Source organism: Littorina saxatilis, linkage group LG2 (assembly GCF_037325665.1).
Source record: "Littorina saxatilis isolate snail1 linkage group LG2, US_GU_Lsax_2.0, whole genome shotgun sequence".
In the NCBI taxonomy this organism is placed as follows: Eukaryota; Metazoa; Mollusca; class Gastropoda; order Littorinimorpha; family Littorinidae; genus Littorina; species Littorina saxatilis.
In genome coordinates this window covers 23,421,070-23,445,661 of record NC_090246.1, presented here as the reverse complement: position 1 = coordinate 23,445,661, position 24,592 = coordinate 23,421,070, and the positions used below count along the sequence as shown (strand labels likewise).

The window sequence follows — 24,592 nt, the reverse complement described above, 5'->3', positions numbered from 1 at the left end:
AAGGCCCTGAGGGGCGTAAAGCTGAAGTTGAAACACTGAGCCAGAAGGTGTGTGTTTTAACATAATTGCCAAACACCACATTCCTATCTTTTGCGTCTGGGAAAAAGATCCCCAAATGCGGAAAGCTTTAGTGCCGAACATAAGGGTAGCCACATGATGGTGACCTTAGTTCTGTTCGTAACACTTAATGTGAAAACTTAGAAGGTTTGACAGTGCTTCAAGTTGTCCGGCACTAGTCGCTGACATGCGACTGTGAAGCCGTTTATCCTTAAACAAAGAGGCTTATACATCTGAAGCTAGCCGTAAGCTGTCTGACATAGAGTCCTAGATTGACATCACCCAGTCTCTGGTCTGAGTGTGTCTCTGACTGACGCGGGTGTCTCCATTGTGAATTTGATTTGTCTCAGAGATCTATTCAGAGGGGACAAAAGTACTTGTATCGCTGTCTTTCCTTCCGTTAAACAGGAAACTTGACAGCTGCGGCGCTCTGGTTAAGGGAGCCTACCCCTCCTTCTAGAGTAGCCTGAATCCCGAACGCACTATACCCACTATTCACTGACTGATTACCTAAGTAGCCAATGTGTAAGTGCCCATGACAGGCCGCCTGCCAACAAAGGCGTGGTGGTTGCATGGGCTAGTGGTTCGGGGACACATCATAGGGGGAGTAGCTTGCGTCCCGCACCCTTGAATGAATCTTCCCCGTCCTCGTGAAGAAGAGCTAGAGTGTGCTGACCTGCCCCTATTCGCCGAAGAGGCGGCAGGTTTAGGCGGTCTGTAGCTCTTGCTCTGAGGCTTAGGAAAGCCGTGTTACGCTATCTTGGCTATAGCTAAATCCCGAACTAGAAGACATACTAACACTAGGCTGTGAACCAGCATGAACATCTTCAGGGGCAGAAATGGGCACAGAAAACACCGTATTGTGTGCCTGATCAGAAACAACAACAACCACAGGGGGTTTGGATGATGACGCAGAAGACTTAGGCTTAGAAGGACCCTTGCCCTTGCCCTCAGCCTTCACACTACGTTTCTTTTCGCTGTCAGCCATGCTGACCAAAATGGTTCTGAAAAGGGGCCAAACAGCTAACTACTGAAAGATTTTGAAGTCCACAACGGACGAAAATTCAGCAGGAAGAAACAACTAACCCTAGTCAAAATAGCTACCCAAACGGCGGCTAAACAACAAACTACTGAAACAGTTCGAAGTCCAAACACGGACGAAAACTCAGTAGAAAGGCAACACACGCTAGTCAAAATGGCTACCAAAATGGCGGCCTGACAATTTCGAAGTCCGAACGGACAAAAATTCAGTAGAACGAACAACAAACGCTAGTCGCAACGACTAACTGGAAAGAGCTCACCAACTACGAAGCAGCAAGCAAGCAGACGGGTATAGTGGCCGGTGGGTGCCAAGCAAACAGCAAACAGATAGCCACGAGAGCAATAGAAAATGCGACCATCTCCTCTGAGCTGAAAAAGTCGTATGAGTTCTACAACGTGCTCGGGAAGCGGTAGTGACATAGTACACACCAATGGGAGGTAACCCCCATGGCAAGCGTCCTTAGCTACGCTTCCTCTTACACTTTTTTGTTGTGGGGTTGCTTCCCTTTAAATTATTAGACGGGTAGCGATTTTCAGACCTTAGCATCTCTGACTATGTCAATGCGTATATGCTTATATGTGATTCGGAGTAAGAATATGTAATTTAATGTAGGTTTAGAACCCTTAGGCTTCTTAGCCGCTTTCTTAGACGGAGACTCTGTATTAGCTACCTGTCTAGAGCTGGGTTTCTTATTCCACTGTCCGCCATACTGGCGTTAGCCTTGCATACGAAAGTAAACAAAGACTAACTCGTGGCAAACGAAAGCAAATACAACGAAAGAAAATGGAAAAATCTCACCCAATCTCAGCTAGAAAGCTAAGATACAAACGAAACCAGGGTGTAGTCTGCCAAAGAAGCAGAGGGCTAACAAAAAAGCCCGAGCATAATCCAAACACGTCCTTAGACGCTATCGCTGAAGAGTAGAATGAATACAAGATGGCGGCGAGAGAACGTGTGTGCAATGCATGCTGGGAGGTAGCCTTGACCTGGCGTTGTCATGTGACTGTCAAGGTCGTTCTGTTTTTAGGGTTACTTCCCCCCTTACCAGGGTTGAGCGTAGTTTCAGCGTTCTACCACTAAACTGAAGTAAATTGCTTTATGTGAATTGGGATAAGATATGTAATTTAATGACACTTTACACAATGCACAAAACGTGTTCTGTCATGGTCAAACTTTTTTAAGAGTTCTTCATTATAACAATCAAATAAGCAAACGGGCGGGGATGTAGCTCAGTCGGTAGCGCGCTGGATTTGTATCCAATTGGCCGCTGCCAGCGTGAGTTCGTCCCCATGTTCGGCGAGAGATTTATTTCTCAGAGTCAACTTTGTGTGCAAACTCTCCTCGGTGTCCGAACACCCCCGTGTGTACATGCAAGCACAAGACCAAGTGCGCACGAAAAAGATCCTGTAATCCATGTCAGAGTTCGGTGGGTTATAGTAACACGAAAATACCCAGCATGCTTCCTCCGAAAACGGCGTATGGCTGCCTAAATGGCGGGATAAAAAACGGTCATACACGTAAAATTCCATTCGTGCAAAAAACACGAGTGTACGTGAGAGTTTCAGCCCACGAACGCAGAAGAAGAAGAAATAAGCAAACAGGTGGACTTTTCAAATATCCCTCCAGTTAAATGTCTAAAAGTAACGAAAGAAACATGGAGAAAACAGTTCACATGAAGTTCTTATGTGTGCAGTTTGTCTCAAGTAATAACAGTACACTACGCATACAAGCTGCCGGATACTCTTATCTTCAGGAGTGCTGAGTGTCTGATCAGCATCAAAGGACACGAGGTTGACACCCATTCTGGGCAAAGGAAACTTACGTGAAATTCCTGTTTAAAGGGTTTGTCTCGACTAAAACAGTACAAACAAATGCTGCTGGACTCTGTTACACATGTTACACACATAACTTGTAAAGCTCTTCGAGCTGTGGGGACACGCTATATAAATGTTCCATTATTATTATCATTATTACACATTCAGCTGCTGGCCAGTGTTACACTTGTTACACACATAACTTGTAAAGCTCTTCGAGCTGTGGGGACACGCTATATAAATGTTCCATTATTATTATCATTATTACACATTCAGCTGCTGGCCAGTGTTACCTTCAGGAGAGCTGGGTGTCTGATCAGCATCAGAGGACAAGAGGTCGACGTCAGAGGTGTGCTGGATGGGAGCAGCCTCGTGACACAGGATGCCTTGGGGGCGGAAGTTCTCATAGTACTCCTTGCTGTCAAAGCTGATTGCCACCTTGTACCTCAGTGGCTGTTGGACCAAAATAACAGGTTTCAATTTCTTATTTAACAAACACGTGGTTTACAGATTCGTTTGCTAAAAAGACAGGCTTCAATTGTTTTTGTGGTATTTCTTGAAAGAAGAAATGTCAGAACAATACACACATTTCGAATTCTTTAATTCAGGAATTCTGGCAACTTTTCTTCACATTTTCTTAGAAATTGTCAACAGCTTGACAGAATAACTGTTGCATGTTATGCAGCATGTAAAAATGAGGAACAAAGAAAAAAACAGTATATGTAAGAACAATCTAACACCATGATCAACTCACATTGTCCTCAAGGTCAGGCCGGTACGGATAGTGAATGTAGAACATCTCATTCTTCGTCATCTTCTTCCTCATTCTCCCTGGACCTGAACACACAAACCCAAATCATTTACAACATAAGTTGCCGACAGAAGTAAACATACTAAGAAGAGAAGAGGTCATGAAATACAAAATTGATGGTGAAAAGTCTCATCCATGAAATGCGAATCTATTCTGGAAGGTTCGGGAAAGATTAGAAAAAAAAATTTCTTCTTCTCGTTTGCTCCTTTTAGACTTCCACTTCTATGGCACACACAAACTTCTTAAGGGCCACCAGGTTGCCGAACAGCTTCTTTTTCAGGGGGGTCACATAACAAAATCTCGAAGGTTAAGTTTTCTGACCACATACACACGCATGCACATACTCACACACAGCCGGACGTACAACGTTTGCCATTCCAAGGATGACGTTTTACAAACGTGAGTCAAAAAGAAACATTTTCATTTTCTTTATCTCCAACACCAAGGAGGCGGTCAGATAGCTACATACCTTCAGTCATGTCCAACATCCATCTCTGCAGCCTGGACCCGGCGGTGGGTCCCCACAGACTGCGCTCCCTCAGGAGTTCTTTCTCCACTGACTGCCACTCCTCCAGCAGGTAGCGCTCCATGTGCTTGTGACTCTGTAACACGCACACACTGGTGGTTAATTCATCACTGTGCTCTGTTCATTAATGATAAATGTATCGATTGAACATTTGTAAGATACTGCTAATGAGCGTTTGTTTGTTTGCTTAACGCCCAGCCGACCACGAAGGGCCATATCAGGGCGGTGCTGCTTTGACATTTAACGTGCCCCACACACAAGACAGAAGTCGCAGCACAGGCTTCATGTCTCACCCAGTCACATTATTCTGACACCGGACCAACCAGTCCTAGCACTAACCCCATAATGCCAGACGCCAGGCGGAGCAGCCACTAGATTGCCAATTTTAAAGTCTTAGGTATGACCCGGCCGGGGTTCGAACCCACGACCTCCCGATCACGGGGCGGACGCCTTACCACTAGGCCAACCGTGCCGGTCTAATGAGCGTAAACACTTCACAGTCTGTGAAAGGGGAAGATCCGAGAGCCATCTATTTCTTCTTTCTTTCATTCAGTGAGTCTTTCTTTTTTGAAGAATTAGCCCTAAAATCAGACAGCTCTCTAGTATTTGACTGCTCACAGAACTAACCTGCATGAACTGGTCATACTGGAAAGCCACAACCTCCTTGACCAAGTCCACGTGACATGACGTCCACATCATGAAGTCCTGAAACAGAAGACCAATGTATCAGCCATCTCAAGTCTTTTTTCTCTTGTGTCCCTATGGTCTCTATGACATCAGGGCAAAGCAAAATGCACTGACTTTTATAATCAAAAGGTCTGCGCCCTTGGTCTCTGTAAAGCAGACTGCAATGAACAATGGACCCTCAATGCCAGATATTGTATATATGTCACAGAATTAAAATTGAATAAAGTTCTGTTTAAATCAAATGAACAATGGCTGAAAAGCTTAATGCTATCACAGGGTTTCTTCCTTTTATTCTTTGTGAAGAAGACTATTATTAACAATGGTAGAAGGAATTTTTCCATATCACAGGGATACGGTAGTTTGTATATTTCATAAATACTACCCACAGAGCTTCAGTTAAAACCCTACAGATGCCAATTATGCTAAAGCCTGATTGCCTAAGTGCCTTTACCGTTGATCAAACTTAAACAAGGTTAAGAAAGTATTTAAGAACAATCCTTGATATGTGAACGAAAGACAAAAGTCTAAGGGTGGGGACGTAACATGCCATAAAGTGACTTACACTCATGTGTACGTTCGAAACAGGTGATGCTTTGATGGGCAGATCTCTCTTGGGTTTCCTGGATGCCAGTCGTAGCACACCACTCCCCATCCTTTGCAGTTTCTGCACATGCGTACGCTAACATTTTAAACTTTAAACTTCAGCAAAACGTCAGTGTGTAAAGATCTCTTTTATTTTTTAACATTGTCTCACCAACAGTCACTTTGGGTTTTTTTTAGATTTCAGAAAAACAAACAATATTTACAGATCATGAACTGTAGTTAACAACTTGGTGATGATAATTTTGCAGTCAGAGAAAACATAATACAGTAATTCAGCTCTTCTGGTTATTTCTAAGACTGTGTTAGTAGAGAGTACAGAAGACTAAATAATTCAGTACAGGAGATTATAAATGTTTTGATAAAGACAGAGTTACGAAGAGTACAATCCAAAATTTTAATAATAAATTTTCATTTAATTAATATACTTACCCAACTCACATATAGCAATTAACTCTAGTTCAGTGCTGGTAACGCTGTACGCGTTCCCCTTGGTAACAAGGGAGACCACCCTAAAAAAGAGTGATCCATCCCATAATATCGGACCGATGTCCGGTCCAACATCCGTATGCGTGCGCATACGCCGCCATTTGTATCATTCGAACGAAGCCCAACTCACTACTTTTTTAGAACCCAATACCACCACAGCGGGGAGGCGGGAGGGTTTAAACGATGTGAGTTGGGTAAGTATATTAATTAAATGAAAATTTATTATTAAAATTTTGGATTAAATTACATATTATTACCCAACTCACATATAGCAGATTGCTACTATAGGTGGTGGGTACTTACCAAAACTAGGCACGCAGGACCTGTCCCGCCGCTACCATGGCAGGCAGCGCGGAGCTTCCATCCTGTCTGACAGAAGCGACGTCTCTGAGGTAAAAGTTGACGAAAACGTCCTCAGAGCGCCAATACGCAGCTTCCAGTACCTCGGCTAGCTTGCCGGACCGAAGAACTGCCACTGAGGATGCCCAGGCTCTCGCCTCATGGGTTCTAGCCGCGGTGAGAGGCAACACTGCCCTAGCATCACCCGACTGCACTAGCCACCAGGCATATGCTCGTTTGATCAAAGTGGAGATCCATTTGGCCAGAGTCACCTTCGCTATATCCTTACACCTAGCCGTGTTTAAAGATATGAAAAGAAGCTTTTGACTTTCTGACCTAACAGGCCGAGTTCGAGACAGGTAACATCGGAGAGCTCTCACAGGACAATTTGCAATATCGGGATCTCCAGGAGCCAAAATCTTGCTCAAGGGTGGAATGCGCAAGATTGGAGAAAGCTGGCCAGGTTTCTGGTTTTTCGCGAGAAAGCCGGGAACAAATTTGAGAGAAATGGAACCATCCTTCTCGAACGCAATGTCCTTGTCTAAACCCGACAAAGAATGCACCTCACTACCTCTCCTAGAAGTAGAGAGAAGCGTTAAAAACACAGTCTTACGCGTCAAATCGGCCAAAGTGGCTGACAAAAGAGGCTCGAATTCATCCGAGGCTAAGAAACGTAAGACCAGGAACAAATCCCATGCAGGGAGAAGCGATTTTGAACGAGCTGCTAAAAGGGCAGCCCCCTTAATAACACTAGCGATAACCCCTCCGAGCGAAATTTTGTGGCCTAATTGCGCGAGGGTCGAAGAGATCGCCGACCTCCGGACCCTAATAGAAGAGGGAGAAGCCCCCTGATCAGCCAACCAAGACAGATGGTTGGCTACATGAATAGACCTAGGAGAAAGAGGTTTAACCCCGTTAAGCGCGCACCACCTAGACCAAGAGGCCCAGTGCGATGAGTAAACCGAAGAAGTCGATTTTCTATGCGCATGTCCAACGAATCTCAGAGTAGGGGAAGAGGCCCCTGCCCTACGCAAAGCGCTTCGGACAGAATCCACGCGTGAAGGGCCAGGATCTGTGGGTTCTCGTGCTGAACGCCTGACCGAGGCTGCACGAGATCTCCTCTTTTCAGGGCGAGAGGGATTGGGGGCCGAACTGCTAGACGCAGTAGGTCGGGAAACCAGTGCTGGCTTGGCCACAGAGGAGCGACCAGAACCAGCGCTGGTTTCTCCAAGTCCACTTTCCTGAGGACTTTGCCTAAGAGGCAGAACGGAGGGAAGGCATACGCCGGAAGATCTGACCAATCCACTTCCAGAGCATTCACCTTCCAGGCCAGAGGATCCGGGAAGGGGGACACAAAGAGAGGCAGTCTCGCCGAAAACCTCGTCGCAAAGAGATCTATCTTGGGCTTGTCGATCTGCGACCAAAGCCGCTGCAAAGACTGGTGTGTGAGAGTCCACTCTGAATGAACAATCCTGTCCCCTCTGCTCAAAGTGTCTGCAAGGACGTTCAGACTGCCCTTCAAGTACACTGCTGACAACAGAATGTGCTGGGCGTGACACCACTTGAGAATGCGACATGCAATGTCGGAAAGACTGTGAGACCGAGTCCCCCCCTGCTTGTTCACATACGACGCCACAGACATGTTGTCGGTGTGAAGACGTACATGACTGCCCTCCAGGAAAGGCTTGAACGCTAGAAGCGCCAGGGAAACGGCCTCCAACTCCAGTACATTGATATGTAGGGAGGCCTGAGAGCAATCCCAAACTCCCGAAACCATGTGCTCGTCCAGATGAGCACCCCACCCCGTCAGAGATGCGTCCGTAAACAACTCTCTCTCCGGCGGTGGACGAACAATGGGAACACCCCGGAACAAATCCGGAAGAAGCCAAACGCCTGTGGTCTGCTGAAACCAAGTTCCCAGTGCGATCGGAACACTCCAGTCCTGGGATGTCTGATCCCACCTTGACTGCAGGGAGGCCTGAAAAGGCCTCTTGTGAACCCTGCCCAACGGAATGAGGGAAGCCATGGATTCCATCTGACCCAGAACCGAAGTCAGAACCCTTGCACTGGCGTGATTCTCTCCGTAGAGAGACCGAATCAGACCCTGAAGTTTGTCGATCCGCCTTTGAGACGGACGGACAGACCACCGAAGTGTGTCGAATTCCATGCCCAGGTAAGTAAACGTCTGGGATGGTTCCAACTCGGATTTTGTCAGGTTGACAGAGAAACCCAGCTGTGCCGCCCGACTCAGCACCCTGTGCGTATGAGCCTCGCAAAGCCCCCTGTTCTGGTGCAGGATTAACCAATCGTCCAGGTATGCTCTGAGACGGATGCCTTCCTGTCTCACAAGAGCGCAAAGCTGCCTGACCACAATCGTGAAAATCCACGGAGCTAAAGACAGGCCAAACGGCAGAGCCCTGAACTGGTAAGCTTTGCCGCCCCAAGGGAAGCGAAGCCACTTCCTGTCCGCGACATGTATGAGGACGTGAAAGTAAGCGTCTGTAAGATCGATCGACGTTGCCCAATCTCCCGGCCGTAAGGCCTCCCGAACCGAGGTTGGAGTTTCCATGGTAAACTTGATTACTCTCAGAAACTTGTTCAAAGGAGAAAGATCTAACACCGGCCTCCACGCCCCCGAGGCTTTTGGCACTACGAAAAGTCTGCCGTAAAACCCCGGGGACCGCGCGTCCAAGACCTCCTCTATAGCTCCCTTGAGCAGCAGAGCCGAGACCTCCTCCTGGACTGCGTTCCGTGCCACCAAATCCTTTGGCGCCCTGCAGGGCGGGATTATCCTGACCAGGGGAGCCTTCTGCCCTGACCAGAGAAGCCGGAACCCCGAACACACTATCCCCGTGACCCACTTGCTGGCCACCAGTTGCAGCCAGGAAGAAAGGGCCCTGGACGGGCCGCCCGCTACAACTAGCGCGGGGGCCACCGGGATGTGTTGTTCGGGGAAGTTTCATTGGGGGTGAGGCTTACGCCCCGACCCCCTGGAACCCCCGAAAGACTGACCCCTCTTAGGGTAAGGAGCTCCACGCCCCCTACCCCTGGAGGAGAATGACTGCTTCTGGGCCTTCCCACCACCTGACGAAGACGTCTGAGGCTTAGCGGAAGAAAACGCCTGAGTCTGAGACTTGCCCTGAGGCTTCTGGAAGCCCTGTGAAGCCAAACGCGCGATCGCTACATCCCGCGCGTCCTGCGTCTCTTTCTGGAGTGCATCGAAAGACGCCTGCCCTAGGAGAGACCCCTCAGCAAAAGGGGAGACCTTCAGCCGCTCCACAGTCGCGGTGTCCCGAAACCTGGACCCCGACAAGAAGGCTGACCTCCTTGACAGAACTGCGTGAGTATACAGCCGGGCAGACAAAGCAACCTGTTCTCTAGTCACCTTGCCCAGAGTAGCCAGCAGTGTGGAAACATCTGTCGGCGACGCATCGAACCGAAATTCAAAAGGATCAAGAGATGTGGCAATCGATCTCGACAAAGACCTTTGCAGAGACTCCGACACTGACGTGAGTTCCAGCAAAGACCTTCCAACTTCCTCCACAGCCGCGAGAGAACCGTCAGTACATGGGACAACTCTATCCCTACTGTACCCATCTTCTCTCAAAGCAGCAAGTTCCGGCGTCACCGGAAGTGCCCCTGACGGCAGAGCAAAAGAGTCCATCAGATCCAAAGGATAAGGGGTAAGCTTGAACTTCGGAACACCGGAAGCAGCCCGAGCCCCAGGCTGAGCCAGCCAAGAGACGACGTCTTCCGGGGCCTCGCCGTGCTGAACCAACAACGGCACCGCCGGTTTGCGTTTACCACACAAGACGTTAGCCATCTCATAGGCAATAGTTGACGATTCCCGGAAGCGGAAGCGAGGCCGTTGCTCCTGTGCACTCCGGAAATCGTCAAAAGCAGAGCGAGGTGGGTGAAGCTGAGCCTTGTCCTTCACCACCCCTTCCGGAAAATACCTGAACGCCGTTTCCGCCGCCAGCGCCACTGCGGCTGACAGCTTCGCGGGCAAATTCAGTTGGGAATCCTCTACCACTGAGGCATCCCCGTCTTCCGCCCTACACTCCGACTCGAGATCAAGCTCGGAGCCAGGAGGCAGAACATCAGACCGTTTATCGTCGGCAGAACCGACCACTTCCTGCCCCCTGGGCGGAAGAGGACTAAAACGGTCCCCGATATTCTCATAAAGAGACGTACGGAGGCGCTCGTCCTTTCGCTGCTCATAAGAACTCTCACGACATCCATCGCCAGAGAGAGCCCCCTGAGCTCGCACACCGGCAAGCGGTGTAGACATACCTTGAACTGGTGTCACATTCAGAAGAGACACCAACTTGGTACTCCCATCCTGCGAAGCATGGACATCCGCCCGAGTCACAGTCGCCGAAGGCTGAACGGAAGTCGAAGCCGGAACTGCAGGAGACTGCCGTAACTGTGCTAAAGAGAGAACATCAGAAACACCCGACGGAAGCGCACGTAATTCCTCCCTAGTAGAAGATAATTCCGACGCAAGTGTCGAAACTTGAGCGCTCAAAGTCAACAATAAAGACGCAACTTCAGTTGGTGCTAACCCAGGGCAGCCATCTGAAGTTGAAGCAGAAGCAGAAGCAGAAGAAGAAGTTCTTTTGCGCGAACCGCCACTCTTGCCAGAACGTAAACAAGCCTGACCGGAAGTTAAACTGACGTCTGCTAACACGGGAGATTTAACAGAAGCTGAATCAGAAGAAACAGACGCGGATTTCCCTGCGCCCTTCTCTCTCCTCGAGCTACGTTTAGGAGGCGAATCGTCAGGCACCTGCCTCGAACTCGGCTTCCTATTCACGCTATCAACAAGCGCAGCCTCCGCCATAGCGAAAGAACTCACGAAAAATTTCAAAGAAAAACAATTTCAGAAAAATTTCACAAGTACAAAACGAGCGACGAAAAACGTCGCTAAAGTTATAACAAAACGGAAAGATCTCACCACACAAGTAGGTAAAGGTGAACAGCTAGGCGACGACCAAGGGGAGATGCCAAAGCCAAAGACTATGACAAAATGCTGAAGACAGCAGGAGCGTACATCAGGAGCGTCCTTCCCAGTTGAACCGCTGAGAGAGAATGATACAAATGGCGGCGTATGCGCACGCATACGGATGTTGGACCGGACATCGGTCCGATATTATGGGATGGATCACTCTTTTTTAGGGTGGTCTCCCTTGTTACCAAGGGGAACGCGTACAGCGTTACCAGCACTGAACTAGAGTTAATTGCTATATGTGAGTTGGGTAATAATATGTAATTTAATTCAGCACAATTTAAGTACAAACAGAGCAAATGTTATCCTTTTTCTATCAAATAAGCAGTACCACAGTATCACTGCAGGCGTAATTCTGATTGCATTGTTACTGTGAAAGTGCTGAGTACCTCAGATTAGTTACCGTGAAAACAGAAATAACAGTGTGGTTATCACTTGAGACATAAGATTTTTATTGTCCCAAACAACCAGCAACAAAATCATGAGCTTGGATAGGTTTATATGGTTATTTTATTTTTTTAGTTAGAACAACCACTACAACCACAAATAAGTTATTCCATTTCATTCCTTTAAAACAAGCATTTCATTTTTCTTCTAAGAATCTTCACACAAATTTCATTTTGGAGTTGATATTAGCTAAGGAGGTGGTGGGTCTCTACTTTTTATTGTAATATTAAGTCTTGTGTGAATGTAATTGGCCAGTATTCTGGCTGGTTTGAAGTACAACGCGAAACAGACAGACAAACTTCTGAATATACACAGTGATGCCCATTACACAAGATTACACAAGTCTGATTACAGAAGTGTATAGTGTGACAGTGAGCCCTCGTATAGCGAGCCCTGTCATGATAAGCGATGACAAGAGGTGTTCTCACTTTAGTTACTATGCTCACAGATTGGATCTGGTTTTGCAGTTTCTCTGTCTGCAGGAAGGAGGACTTGCGCTCATTCTCTGCGTACGTCACCCACATCTTGGAGGCAGTCTCTTGAATCAAGGGCCTGGGGTAAAACAAATCACAATGTCATAGGTTGTAGCCTTTTAAAGGCTTGCCATTCTCTACTTCTGATTTTTTTGTCAGTCATTCAGTGTTGTTTTACCCCAAAACACTTCCATGCTTTCTTACAAGATTACATCCAGAACAGCATCTAAAAACAACATACTTCTGACTTAAATTGTCTGTCATTCAGAGTTGTTTCCCCCCCATATCACTTGCATGCTTTCCATACAGGATTAAATTTCTCCCCCCATATCACTTGGATGCTTTCCATACAGGATTAAATTTCAGCTATCAGAAAAACACCCAACCCAAAACATCATCTAACAAGAAGAGCAAACGCTCGATCGAGTCACTTTCGCAGTTCTGAATATTATATGAGGCATCAGATGGACAGTAAGAAATTGCTATTCACAACACAATGAGTCACGTTCACATAAAATTTGAGCCCGGTCACTTTTATAGTTTCCGAGAAAAGCCCAACGTTAAGTTGTGTGTTGCCGAACAGAAAAGGCTAGTTATCTCCCTTGTTTTTCTGATAACGTTCGTAAAAGGCTACAGATGTAAATACTTTGATGTAAAGAATAATCCTACAAAGTTTCAATCACATCCGATGAACTTTGTCAAAGATATAAAATGTCTAATTTTTCCTTTGACGCTGACCTGTGACCTTGAAAAAGGTCAAAGGTCAACGAAACCATCGTTAAAGTGTAGAGGTCATTGGAGGTCACGACTAAACAAAATATGAGCCCGATCGCTTTGATAGTTTCCGAGAAAAGTCCAACGTTAAGGTGGTGTCTACGGACGGCCGGCCGGCCAGACGGCCGGCCGGACGGCCGGCCGGCCGGCCGGACAGACTAACACTGACCGATTACATAGAGTCACTTTTTCTCAAGTGACTCAAAAACAACAGGTGACAAACACATTAGTTGTTTGAATAAGCATTATGCTTTCCCACAATAACCTTTTTTTATTTCAAAATCTGTTTTCTTTAACTAGAGTATTAAACGCCACAGCAATATCAAAACAAATTTACTGTAAATTCTTGAATAAGCAACTTTCTCTGATTCTGTTTCTTTCAATCTTTTCACTGCTGTCTGTCTGGTTCGGTCCGTCTTTACTATGCATGTATTTTGCACTTTTTGTATGTTTTTTTTCCGCTCTTGTTGAAAATCCTACCTCACTGCATTGATCTCTGGTGTAGTGATGTTCTTGGTGGCGCTGGTGATGTTGTTCAGCTGTGTCTTGAAGATGTCCTCCAGAGTCTGAAACACAGATCAATGCATATGCCAGGGTGTATGAGGTTTGTGGACAGTATAATACTCATAGAGCAAAACAAGAAGCAGGATTATATTACAGCAGCTCACAAGACAACATTTTCCCCCTCAAGCCACCTCTGTCCTACAGCACAAAAAGTTTGTGGACTGCACTTGTTGGTCAGGTCTCAAATATCCTTCTGTCAGCATTTTTCTCAAAAAGATGTGCAAAATTCAGGTTCAATTTTCTTGTTTCCTTGGGCTGAAATAATCACACACTCATCAAAAGCCAAACAGGTTTGTTTGAAACTTTGCCCACAGATATGCACCCCGATACCTAGACACAGTGAGAGCAGACTCACTAAACTAAACGTCTCATTTATCTGGACAAAAAAACCACTTCTATCATCCAAATTATCTTAGCCTTCAAAAACATACACTTTCTCTCTCTCTTTCTCTCTCAAACAACCATCTTTTTAACAAATCAAAACAACATTCAAAAAGATCTTTCTTAAAAATCAAAACAACATTCAAAAAGATCTTTCTTAAAAATCAAAATAACATTCAAAAAGATCTTTCTTCAAAATCAAAACAACATTCAAATACATCTTTCTTATAAATGAAAACAACATTCAAAACATCTTTCTTAAAAATCAAAACAACATTCAAATACATCTTTCTTATACATCCAAACATTACAAACTCACAGGCTTCTTGTGGATATACAGTTCATCCCACACTCTCTGAGCAGCCTTGGACACAAGCTTGAGTCCCTCCTTCAGTGAGGGGGTCAAGGCCTCTGCCTGCAGGTTCTCCGCTCCAATGCTGGCCAGGTTGATGGGATGCGTGACGTGCGCCCCTGGCCCCCCGTTGTCCCCCACCAGACTCAGGTCCACCGATACAGACTCCACATGCCATGTTGTCATCCTTGGAAGGCGCTCGTTTAGGCTGTTACCCCTGTGGTATAGAGATGGGAAGGTCCTTCATCTTTATCTAATTATACTTCCTTCTTCTTCTAATCATATACTGCAAGACAAACTAAAGAAACAACCAAGCACAGTGCTTATTTATATCAGTGAAAAGCCCTTATTCAAATTCTGAAATATGGGACAGACTGTTTCTTTCTCAGCTCCAGCAAGAGGAACTATTCCTCCTCCTCAAAGAACAACAAGAACAAGAACAACAAACAACAAACACTCTTACCTCATGTCAGGATCATCAGTGAGGTGCAGCAGGCAGAAACACAGACAGCCCAGAAACTCGTGGTCATAGTTGCTGGGTCCGAACACCAGACCGCGGTTGTTGGTCAGTGTGTGAAGAGTGTCCAGCACAGAAGCTTGACCGGCCACCGTGTCCACTGGACGTGACAGTTGGAACAGGATGGTGCGGTTCAGGCATTTGTAGATACTGTCCAGTGAGAGGCCTGATGCTGTGGACAAAGAATAAACAGGTGCTCATTTTCCTTTCATTGTCATGACTATTATTCCATTGCTGAAAAAATCGTGTAGTTTCCTCCCAGTGAAAAGCTCACAACAACATGAGTTGCGCTACCCAGGTGTGTGCGTGTTTAGGCGTAACCCAGGTGTGCATGTTAAGTTGTAACTGGCCACCTGCACTGCTGGTAGAATGACAGGTCTTTGGCGTGCCACAGCTTTGATACAAAGTAGTACATGGATACCATCTGAGCCTGCACATAAAATTGACCGGGTGTCCTGGACCCGAGGATCACATAGGCTATCACACTGTTTACTTCAGAAACTGTAATAATGCACTTTTCCAGTTCCACTCCCATTTCTCCCAAACCTCTTCTAATTCTCCTCAAAACTCCCAAAGCAACCATGAACTGATCCTTGCCAAGTCTGGTAGACATTTCAATGACAAATAAAGAGCCAATTTACAAGGAAAATTTGGTGCCAAGCATCTAAAACACTTACATTTCCTTTTGGACTGAGAGATGAGCTTGCTGATGAAATCAAACACCTCCTTGGAGTCTCGTATGTAGACACCTGTAAAACGAAAGTGAGCCAAAATTACACCATCAGTCACTCACACACACACACTTTAAAATAGTCTCTTCATTGCAATGCAATATTCCTGTCTCTCAGTCCTTTCCATCAAATTCTACCTCAAAGGCAGCAGAAAGGACTGTCCCCATTGTTTTCTGAGACTTCAGTTGAACTAAAAAAAGCTTTAAAAAACCCTGAGAAGTTGCAACCCACACTCACCATGCCAGAGTTTGTCGACGACTCTGGATGCGAAGTAGAAGACACTGTGCGCCATTGTGGCATAAGTGTTGGTGCTGATCAATGGCAGAGCAGCTTGTTCCCCGAGCAACACGTCTGCTGCCAGGAGATGCTCCATCAACACAGACAACATCGTTGTCTGAAACTCTCGTTGCTGAGCGCGACTTGCGTGGTCTGGTACAGCCTGGGTAAATAACAAATGATTTCTTGCTAACCGATGATGTGTTCCCTCACTTACAGTCATAAAACACACAGGAGCATGCACAAATAGACACACAATATGCAGTCACAGATAAATCCACACAACCCTCTATCTTGTACATTCCCAGGTGCATGCAAGGTGCGGAATGAGCTTTAAAATGTTTGTGGAGCCAGCAATACTATTGGATGATTACTAATCTTTCTTGGATTAGACCTTTATTCTCTTCTAGCACACACCCAGCAAGAATGCTTATCAAAACTCCCGTGATTCCCGCATAGCCATATGTGTCATATTATACTCCTAATCTTAATAATCTCTAATCCTGAAACAGACAGAATACAGCTGATTACAGTGGAACCCCCTTTTCAGACCAAGCTTTCTTTATTTGGTGTTTAACGTCGTTTTCAACCGTTCAAGGTTATATCGCGACGGGAAAGGGGGGAGATGGGATAGAGCCACTTGTTAATTGTTTCTTGTTCACAAAAGCACTAAACAAAAAATTGCTCCAGGGGCTTGCAACGTAGTACAGTGGAACCCCCCTTTTAAGACCCCCCCAATTTAAGACTCCCTCCCTTTTCAGATCATGTTTTCTCAGACTTTCTGTTCATAACCTCTGTAAAATTACCCCCCTTTTAAGACTCCCTCCTTTTTAAGACTGAATTTTCTCAGATTATTGGAGGTCTTAAAAGGTGGGTTCCACTGTACAATATATGACCTTACTGGGAGAATGCAAGTTTCCAGTACAAAGGACATATCTTACATACTGCTTGACTAAAATCTTTACAAACATTGACTATATTCTATACAAGAAACACTTAACAAGGGCAAAAGGAGAAACAGAATCCGTTAGTCGCCTCTTACGACATGCTGGGGAGCATGGGGTAAATTCTTCCTCCTAACCCGCGGGGGGGGGGGGAGGGGTGGGGGGGGGGGGGGGGGTTTCAGACCTCAAACAAATCTGAGAAAATGAGGTCTCAGAAAGGAAGGAGTCTGAAAATGGAGGTAAATCTACAGAGTTTCTCAACAGTACATCAGCGTACTAAAAACCGTTATACATGTAGTCTTCCGATTTGAATGAGAGAGTCACCTTCTTTGTACCAAAATGCTCCACAAGTGTAATAGATAGTACGCTCAACAAGAACTCAACAGCAACGTCAAAATCCATACCTCCAACATGACGTCCAGCACAGCGCCCAGCTTGGTGGTCTGCTGAGAGAAGCTGTCGATGACGATGGTGCGCAGAAAGTCGATGATGAAACGCTTGGCTGGGTGCGTTGTCAGGTGACTGAACACATCTTTGTCCTGGGACTTGATCATCACAATAGGCTCTGAGTCTGGGAAAGGCTGAATACAAAACAGATAAAAGTCAACTGAGTCTTGCAATGGACTGGGTGGCCGAGTGGTAACGCACTTGCGCTCGGAAGCGAGAGGTTGCGTGTTCAGGCCTGGGTCAGGCCGCAATTTTCTCCCCCCTTTCCTAACCTAGGTGGTGGGTTCAAGTGCTAGTCTTTCGGATGAGACGAAAAACCGAGGTCCCTTCGTGTACACTACATTGGGGTGTGCACGTTAAAGATCCCACGATTGACAAAAGGGTCTTTCCTGGCAAAATTGTATAGGCATAGATAAAAATGTCCATCAAATACCCGTGGGACTTGGAATAAAGTAAAAATTCCATCTCACACGGCATTAAGTCTCAGGAAAACATGAATACACGCATGCAGGAAAAAAAAAATATGGGTAGCGCCGTATACTGTATGGCAGCTCGCTTTCCCCAGGGAGAAAGCAGCCCGAATTTCCATGAGGGTAACCTCACTGGACTGTAAATCTTATCCAATCCAATCCAATCCAATCCAATGGCTCAATGAAATAGAATTTTAACAACAAAATGTATGCAACAGCAGTACACGAGGTGAATGAACACTATCCTTTTAACATTGCCATACCAGCCAGGCAGATTCTGAGAAGGAGAAGGCTGCATAAATCCAAAATGAGTAAAGTCAGATTGCTCAACATGTCTGTGACTTAAAGAGTGTAACATCCCAAGTCTGGGAAAATGAGTGCAAAATGTTTACTTTTGCTCTGCGTGTAGCTGTGCAAATAATCCTGTTCTGAGATCTTTCAGCTTCCATACCTGGTTAATTATTCACACACTTGACATCTGAGTCAACGAGAAAAAATTCAACACAGGACCAAACAAGCAAGGGAAGTAAAAACTCCTTGCATCTAAGACGACAAAAAGCACTGAATGAACAAGCGACGTTCTTCTTCTTCGTTCATGGGCTAAAACTCCCACGTACACTCGTGTTTGCACCAGTGGGTTTTTACTTGTATGACCGTTTTTACCCCGCCATTTAGGCAGCTATACACCACTTCTGGGAGATGCATGCTTGTTTTTTTGTGTGTTTCTATAACCCAGTCCCACTGTACTCTGACATGGATTACAGGATCTTTTCCGTGCGCACTTGGTCTTGTGGGATAAGTCACTAGCAGGTCTGCACATAAGTTGACGTGGGAGATTGGAAAAATCTCCACCCTTAACCCATCAGACGCAGCCGGGATTCGAACCCATGACCTTCTGCTTGGGAGGCCGGCGTCTTATCCACTAGGCCATTGCGCCTATCCTTTCGATGATTGACGGCTGAACGTTTTACCTTAAACTCTTCGTTGGGTGTGGTGACATCACTGCTGTAGTCAGGCATGGGGTAGGGGAAGAGGGTAGCCACCAGGGCGGTGATGAACTCCCCTGACATGCACAGCGTGCGGAAGTCACCCACGTTGTGGTACAGGTACATCAGGAACTGGATCAAGGTCATGGGGTGGTCCTCCTCCGCCTCTCCCCCGCCGCTTGGTGACCCTGACTTTGAAGGGCTGGTACTGCCGATGCAGTTGTCTGCTGGTAGCTGTGAGGGAGAAATCATATTGGTTTAAGAATAGTTAAGAGATGTGCTAAATGTTACTGAAGAGTCTCTAGTGCATAGAAATCCAACACGAGGTTGACAATTAAGTTTCCAATTCTGACATGATAAATACATTGACCTGTTTGAGCAGAACGAAGACCTCTTACTGTTTAAAGAAATTACAGAAGATGGCAGAATGATACCATAGATAGGGCAACCATTGATTCTAATCATTACGGAACCACTACTACATTTCCTGAAAAGACAAAAGCTAAAACATGCTCCAGCTTTGAAAACGGACAAAAATAAAGGTCTAAATAAAAAGAAGACACGCCAGTAACCCGGTAAGGTACTTTTTTTTAACAATATTTCGGCAGATAAACTGCCTTTGTCAGGATGGTAAGAAAGTACAGAATGACGGTCTAAAAAATAAAGGTCTTCACCTGTTTTAAAGCATCAAATAAAGAGGGCAGAACCTCACCATCCATCCAGTTAGGCCAAATATTAGAGTGATTGGTGATATATATTCACTACAACTACAGCATAATTATGTGAATATCAAAGAAACAATATTTCAAGCTGACCTGGTTGAGCATGCTGCGCACCATAGCCAGAATGACCATGGCAGCGTCAGGACACAGGTCCACCTGTTCTCTGGATGGCACCACCACAGGCTTGCTGGCAGGTACGCCGAATATCACAGTCCACACTGCGTCCAGACTCAGCTGTGAGATACAACCATAGTAAGTAATGCAGGTATTGGTGGTAAATACAAGTAAGAATGTATGAGTAGCAAATTCACAACAAGGATGTTGACAAGATACACAAAAAGACATTTTACACAAGAAACATCTACCCAACTGGGGGTGAGGGAATAGCATGATCACAGTTCCACAATTAAGGCAGCACCTCTTCAAGAAATAAAACCCCTGATTTTGTTTTCTCAGTCCATCAGTAGGCTACATGTAGTGTATTTGTTGTTTTAGTGACAATGTATATAAACATCTAGGACTGTTTTCAATATTTTTGATAACATGTTCTGTTTGATTAAGGGTATTCAGCTGGTATTTCCTTGTTTTTCACTACCTATTTTATTCATGTTTTTATTACTTAGTTAGTGGAAGAATCTTTTGTAATGTATGTTTGATGGTGTATGCTTTTAATTAAGCGTTGTTGACTATGAATGTAGATGTAAATGCTTGTATAACTGTGTTTTAATTTTAAATGTGTCAAGCGCAAAGAGCATACATGTAATTGTAAAGTTATGATGTTGCGCTATATAAATGCTCATTTATTATTATTATTATTATTATTATTATTATTATCATGTGAGCTTACAAGACAGCCCTGAACATTTCAGGACTTCTGCTCATTCTCAGCTATTCTTTGTTTCTGCTGGTTCCAATCCTCCGCTCCTTGTAGGACACAAATAGTTTCAGCCTTAGTTGTTACATCTGCTTGACACTAGTGCACATCAGGTACACAAACAGTCTAAATGCCTGCTAAAGACGCACAAGCTTAGCAAACTTCTAACTAGCACACCATAATTTTTGTACCATCACTCAAATAATGGAAAAGGTACGTGAGACTTGACTAAACATGACAAAAATCTGCAAACAGTCCTACCTGAACGTCGTCGGGCAGTTCTCGATTGTGTTGTCCCAGCAGCATCTTCATGAGGAGGAAGAAGACGGCAGGTATGTGCGTGTGACGAGGCAGCAGCCACTGTAACACCTGGAAGCCAGGAACACTGCACACCTCCACGTTCACCTCATGGGCGCTCTCTTTTGCACCTGCCCCCACGTTGAAACCTGGGAGACAAATATAAGATAAGATAAGATAAGAAGATGAAATATGACAAGATAAGATATGTCGAGACGAGACGAGACGAGATAAGACAAGATAAGATATAGTTTGGTGAAGAGGCTTTAAGTCAGGTGTACAGGAAGCTGAAGCTTTTGAAGACACAGAAACTTACACATTGTGTTAGATAGATAGGGACTGGGTGACCGAGTGGTAACGCACTTGCGCTCGGAATCGAGAGGTTGCGTGTTCGACCCTGGGTCGGGCCGCTATTTTCTCCCCCCTTTCCTAACCTAGATGGTGGGTTCAAGTGCTAGTCTTTCGGATGAGACGAAAAACCGAGGTCCCTTCGTGTACACTATATTGGGGTGTGCACGTTAAAGATCCCACGATTGACAAAAGGGTCTTTCCTGGCAAAATTGTATAGGCATAGATAAAAATGTCCATCAAATACCCATGTGACTTGGAATAATAGGCCGTGAAAGGTGAACATTCGCCTAACAGGCTTGAGGTTTGCTGGTCGATGTGAATGCGTGATATATTGTGTAAAAAATTCCATCTCACACGGCATAAAGCGCTTTGAACTTCGGATAAGGCGCTATATAAATAAAGAGAATAATAAAAAAAAGATAGATCCACTGTTCTTGGGCATAACAAAAACTTTAAACACATGTCATAGCATGCTTATGCGAAAACTGAAGTACCAATGGGCCAATAAATGACTTTTCTTTTTGTAACATCTGTTTGTTTTTAGTTTTTCTTCAGACTAGGCTGGATAGAAACCTGAATTATTGTACTGGTTCAAGCCAGTGCCTACTACTGCTTCACTCAATATAAAGTTCTCTTTCAAAATCTATCATTATGATCGATACAACAACGAAAGACAAACACAGATGCAGACACAGGGACAAACAAACACAAGAGGCGAAGCCTTCAAGGCTCACGTAAGAAATCGACAAACAGTAACACAAACTCAATCACTCCGTCACACATACACACACACACACACACAGTAAGCATAGGTGACACTGTGCAAGAAAGCGAGACACTAGATCTAGATCTGTCTGTCTGCATGTAGCCTACTTACAGGGACACGACTGCCAACTAGTCTCGGCCCGCTCAAAATAACAATGACCGAGACTTTCAGTAATTCCTTCGCGTGACGTCTAACCCTCTTACGTCATAATGTGACGTCTTCAAATGACGAAATGTTAAAGTTTCTACCACAGACATACACACACACAAACAAACACACAAACACACGCACACACGCACAGACAGACAAAGTTACGATCGCATAGGCTACACTTACGTGAGCCAAAAACCATGTGCAAACACTACTTACCCAGCATCACCGCCATCTGGTTCTTGAGCACATTCTCTGTGTCGGCCAGCCAGCCCCCTCGGTGTGTGCCTTCCCTGAAGCGTCGAGCGTACTCCGGGTTGCGCAACATGACAACCAGAATGTGGAGTGCGAGACGCACTGTGGTAGGGTGCAAGTGTCCTTGCAGGAACAGCAGCAGCCAGTCAAAACCAAGAACCTTCTGCAGTTCTTCACACATTCTGTTGAAGAGCCAGTTAAAGATAAACAAACATACACAGACCTAGTAATAATTAAACTACCTGTCAAAAGAGACTAAATCTTTGTGATGAGGTTCTTTATGTTTAAAGCAATCATACTGTTTGAAAAGCTACCAAAAATGAAAAAATTAGGCTACCTTTCTAACAGTATAATAGGTTTTAATATGAGGCGCCTTATAAAAAACTCAAACACACCTGCATATTTTCTGTTGATGATTAGTTTACATCTCCCTTCTTAATTTCTAGAAACAAGCATTCAAGTTGACTTAAGCCTTAATAAGTGTGTGCCATACATTTTTGCTTCCTGACATTCCCCCGAAAGCGGCGTATGGCTGCCTAAATGGCGGGGCAAAAACAGTCATACACGTAAAAACCCACTTGTGCAAAAACATGAGTGAACGTAGGAGTTTTAGCCCATGAACAAAGAAGAAGAAGAAGAAGAAGATTCCTGACATCTTTGAAGAAGCAACATTTAAAGCTACAAGATCACCTTTCATCATTATTTGTCTGTTGTGTATCTTGTTTTCCACTTTAAAGATCAGTAGATCAAGGTTCAAGCGAATGTATTGGTTTGTCTGTAAGTACATTGTACAACTAAACATGCTGCAAACTGAACTTTCTGTTTTATTCATGTGTCAATGCATTAATAACTACAAATTTGTATATATCAGACCTGGGAACCCCTGTTTTGCACTTTGAGTATTCTCAAACAAACTTGTGTGTATTTTCAGAAAAATGAGCGTACTCCACACAGCGTTTGCACATCCATGATTAAAACATGCCTCATGCGCGTCCGTCACACCGTTAATTAAGTTTATCTATACATTTAAAACAAATGCTTTTTTCAATTTTTACTGACAAAAACTGTACCGTATTTAACAGACTTCAAGCCGCGACTTTTTAAAAAAAAATTGCATTCCGGCTTATAAAAAGATGCGGCTAAAACGTTACCTAAACTTGAATAGCATTCACCTAATGGAAGTCGCCGCGGATTTTCATTTCGCTCGATTAGCGATTACCGGTACTTTATTAGCTCTCTACTCAAGACTCGGCGCTTTTCTCTTTCTTTCGCGAATCTTCGTTTGTCAACAAGTTGTCGTGACAAGCGTACAGAGAAACACCGGATGTATCAGGATCTCGCGCGTGCGAGATTTCGTTTTTTTGTGTCTCGCGATAGTTGGAGGAGCGAGAGCCGCCATGTTATGTTTTCGTCTGCTCGAAATGTGCGCAAAAGTTGTAAATCATCCTAAAAAAGCTTATTCCGGGCGGGACTACATGTGTGTGCTGGTTACAAATTGTGTGTGTGATATTTTTCTTCAAACTTTTTCACTTTTCTTCTTTGTTTCACTTGTTTATTCTCGGAGTCGATTTCGCCAAATACCGTACTTTCGTTTCGTTTGCCTGGTTGTTTTGATTGATTGACACGATCCGATTATATTTTTTTCACCGGCGGCTAATATAGTGACGTAATCATGTGCCAAAATACTGGATCGGCTTCGAGATGGGCTTGTGAAGAAAAGTAGTCTAGGAATTTTTCTCGTCGTATTTTTTTCCCACTGACCGTACTGACTGATCGTATTCTCGACAATCATGCGTACAAAATACGGCGAAATCGTATGGGTTCCCAGGTCTGATATATGCATCAAGACATAAATAACTACAATCTTTTAATACATGCATCAATGCATAAATAACTACACACTTTGGATACACGCATTCATGCATAAATAACTACAAATGTTTGATACATGCATACATGCATAAATAACTACAAACGCCTTGCTGATTTTGCTTAGTTCCGATATCACACACTACATATTGACTTACGTCTGGTTGAGGCTTTGTGAGCCAGGGGGCAGGACCAACTTCAAGACCACTTCCAGAAGGATATTACGCACACGCACGTTGTGTAACTGAGTCGTGGGGTTGTCTCCTGTAAACAAGTGCAAAGCTCTATCAAACGCAGTTTTTTTTTCTTTTAATAGATGGATTATAGATGCACGCATAATCATTGAGACACACACACTAACATATACGTCAATTACAATGACAGCCACAAAACCTATGACAAAGAATACACTGAATACATATAAAAAAACTTCCCGAAGGGTTACGTTCCATAAATCATCTGCTTCCAGTAGCGGACCATTCACTGATCATCGCTTTATCATGCAATGACAATATGACCAGTGGAATTCCCTCAGTCAGACTGCTTGGTCCCCCATCCCCTCACCTCTTCCAG

The 24,592-nt window shown here is 44.8% G+C and overlaps 1 protein-coding gene across 2 annotated transcripts in view; it reads right to left on the bottom strand.

Moving 5' to 3' along the window:
- The window catches only part of LOC138958529 (WD repeat and FYVE domain-containing protein 3-like), a 98,783-nt gene that overhangs the window by 36,580 nt on the left and 37,611 nt on the right, over positions 1-24,592 (bottom strand). Inside the window, exons 31-47 of one of the 2 annotated variants that reach the window (XM_070329723.1) lie at positions 24,178-24,283; positions 22,115-22,332; positions 20,593-20,777; positions 19,551-19,691; positions 18,721-18,969; positions 17,237-17,413; positions 15,850-16,051; positions 15,559-15,630; positions 14,828-15,053; positions 14,332-14,581; positions 13,548-13,633; positions 12,249-12,372; positions 5,500-5,601; positions 4,878-4,955; positions 4,194-4,326; positions 3,668-3,750; positions 3,207-3,366 (exon numbers count right to left, since the gene is read on the bottom strand). In XM_070329723.1, coding sequence (XP_070185824.1) covers positions 3,207-3,366; positions 3,668-3,750; positions 4,194-4,326; positions 4,878-4,955; positions 5,500-5,601; positions 12,249-12,372; positions 13,548-13,633; positions 14,332-14,581; positions 14,828-15,053; positions 15,559-15,630; positions 15,850-16,051; positions 17,237-17,413; positions 18,721-18,969; positions 19,551-19,691; positions 20,593-20,777; positions 22,115-22,332; positions 24,178-24,283 — 2,592 coding nt within the window. The remainder of the gene's footprint in view (positions 1-3,206; positions 3,367-3,667; positions 3,751-4,193; positions 4,327-4,877; positions 4,956-5,499; positions 5,602-12,248; positions 12,373-13,547; positions 13,634-14,331; positions 14,582-14,827; positions 15,054-15,558; positions 15,631-15,849; positions 16,052-17,236; positions 17,414-18,720; positions 18,970-19,550; positions 19,692-20,592; positions 20,778-22,114; positions 22,333-24,177; positions 24,284-24,592) is intronic. The other variant, XM_070329724.1, reaches the window with a different exon arrangement.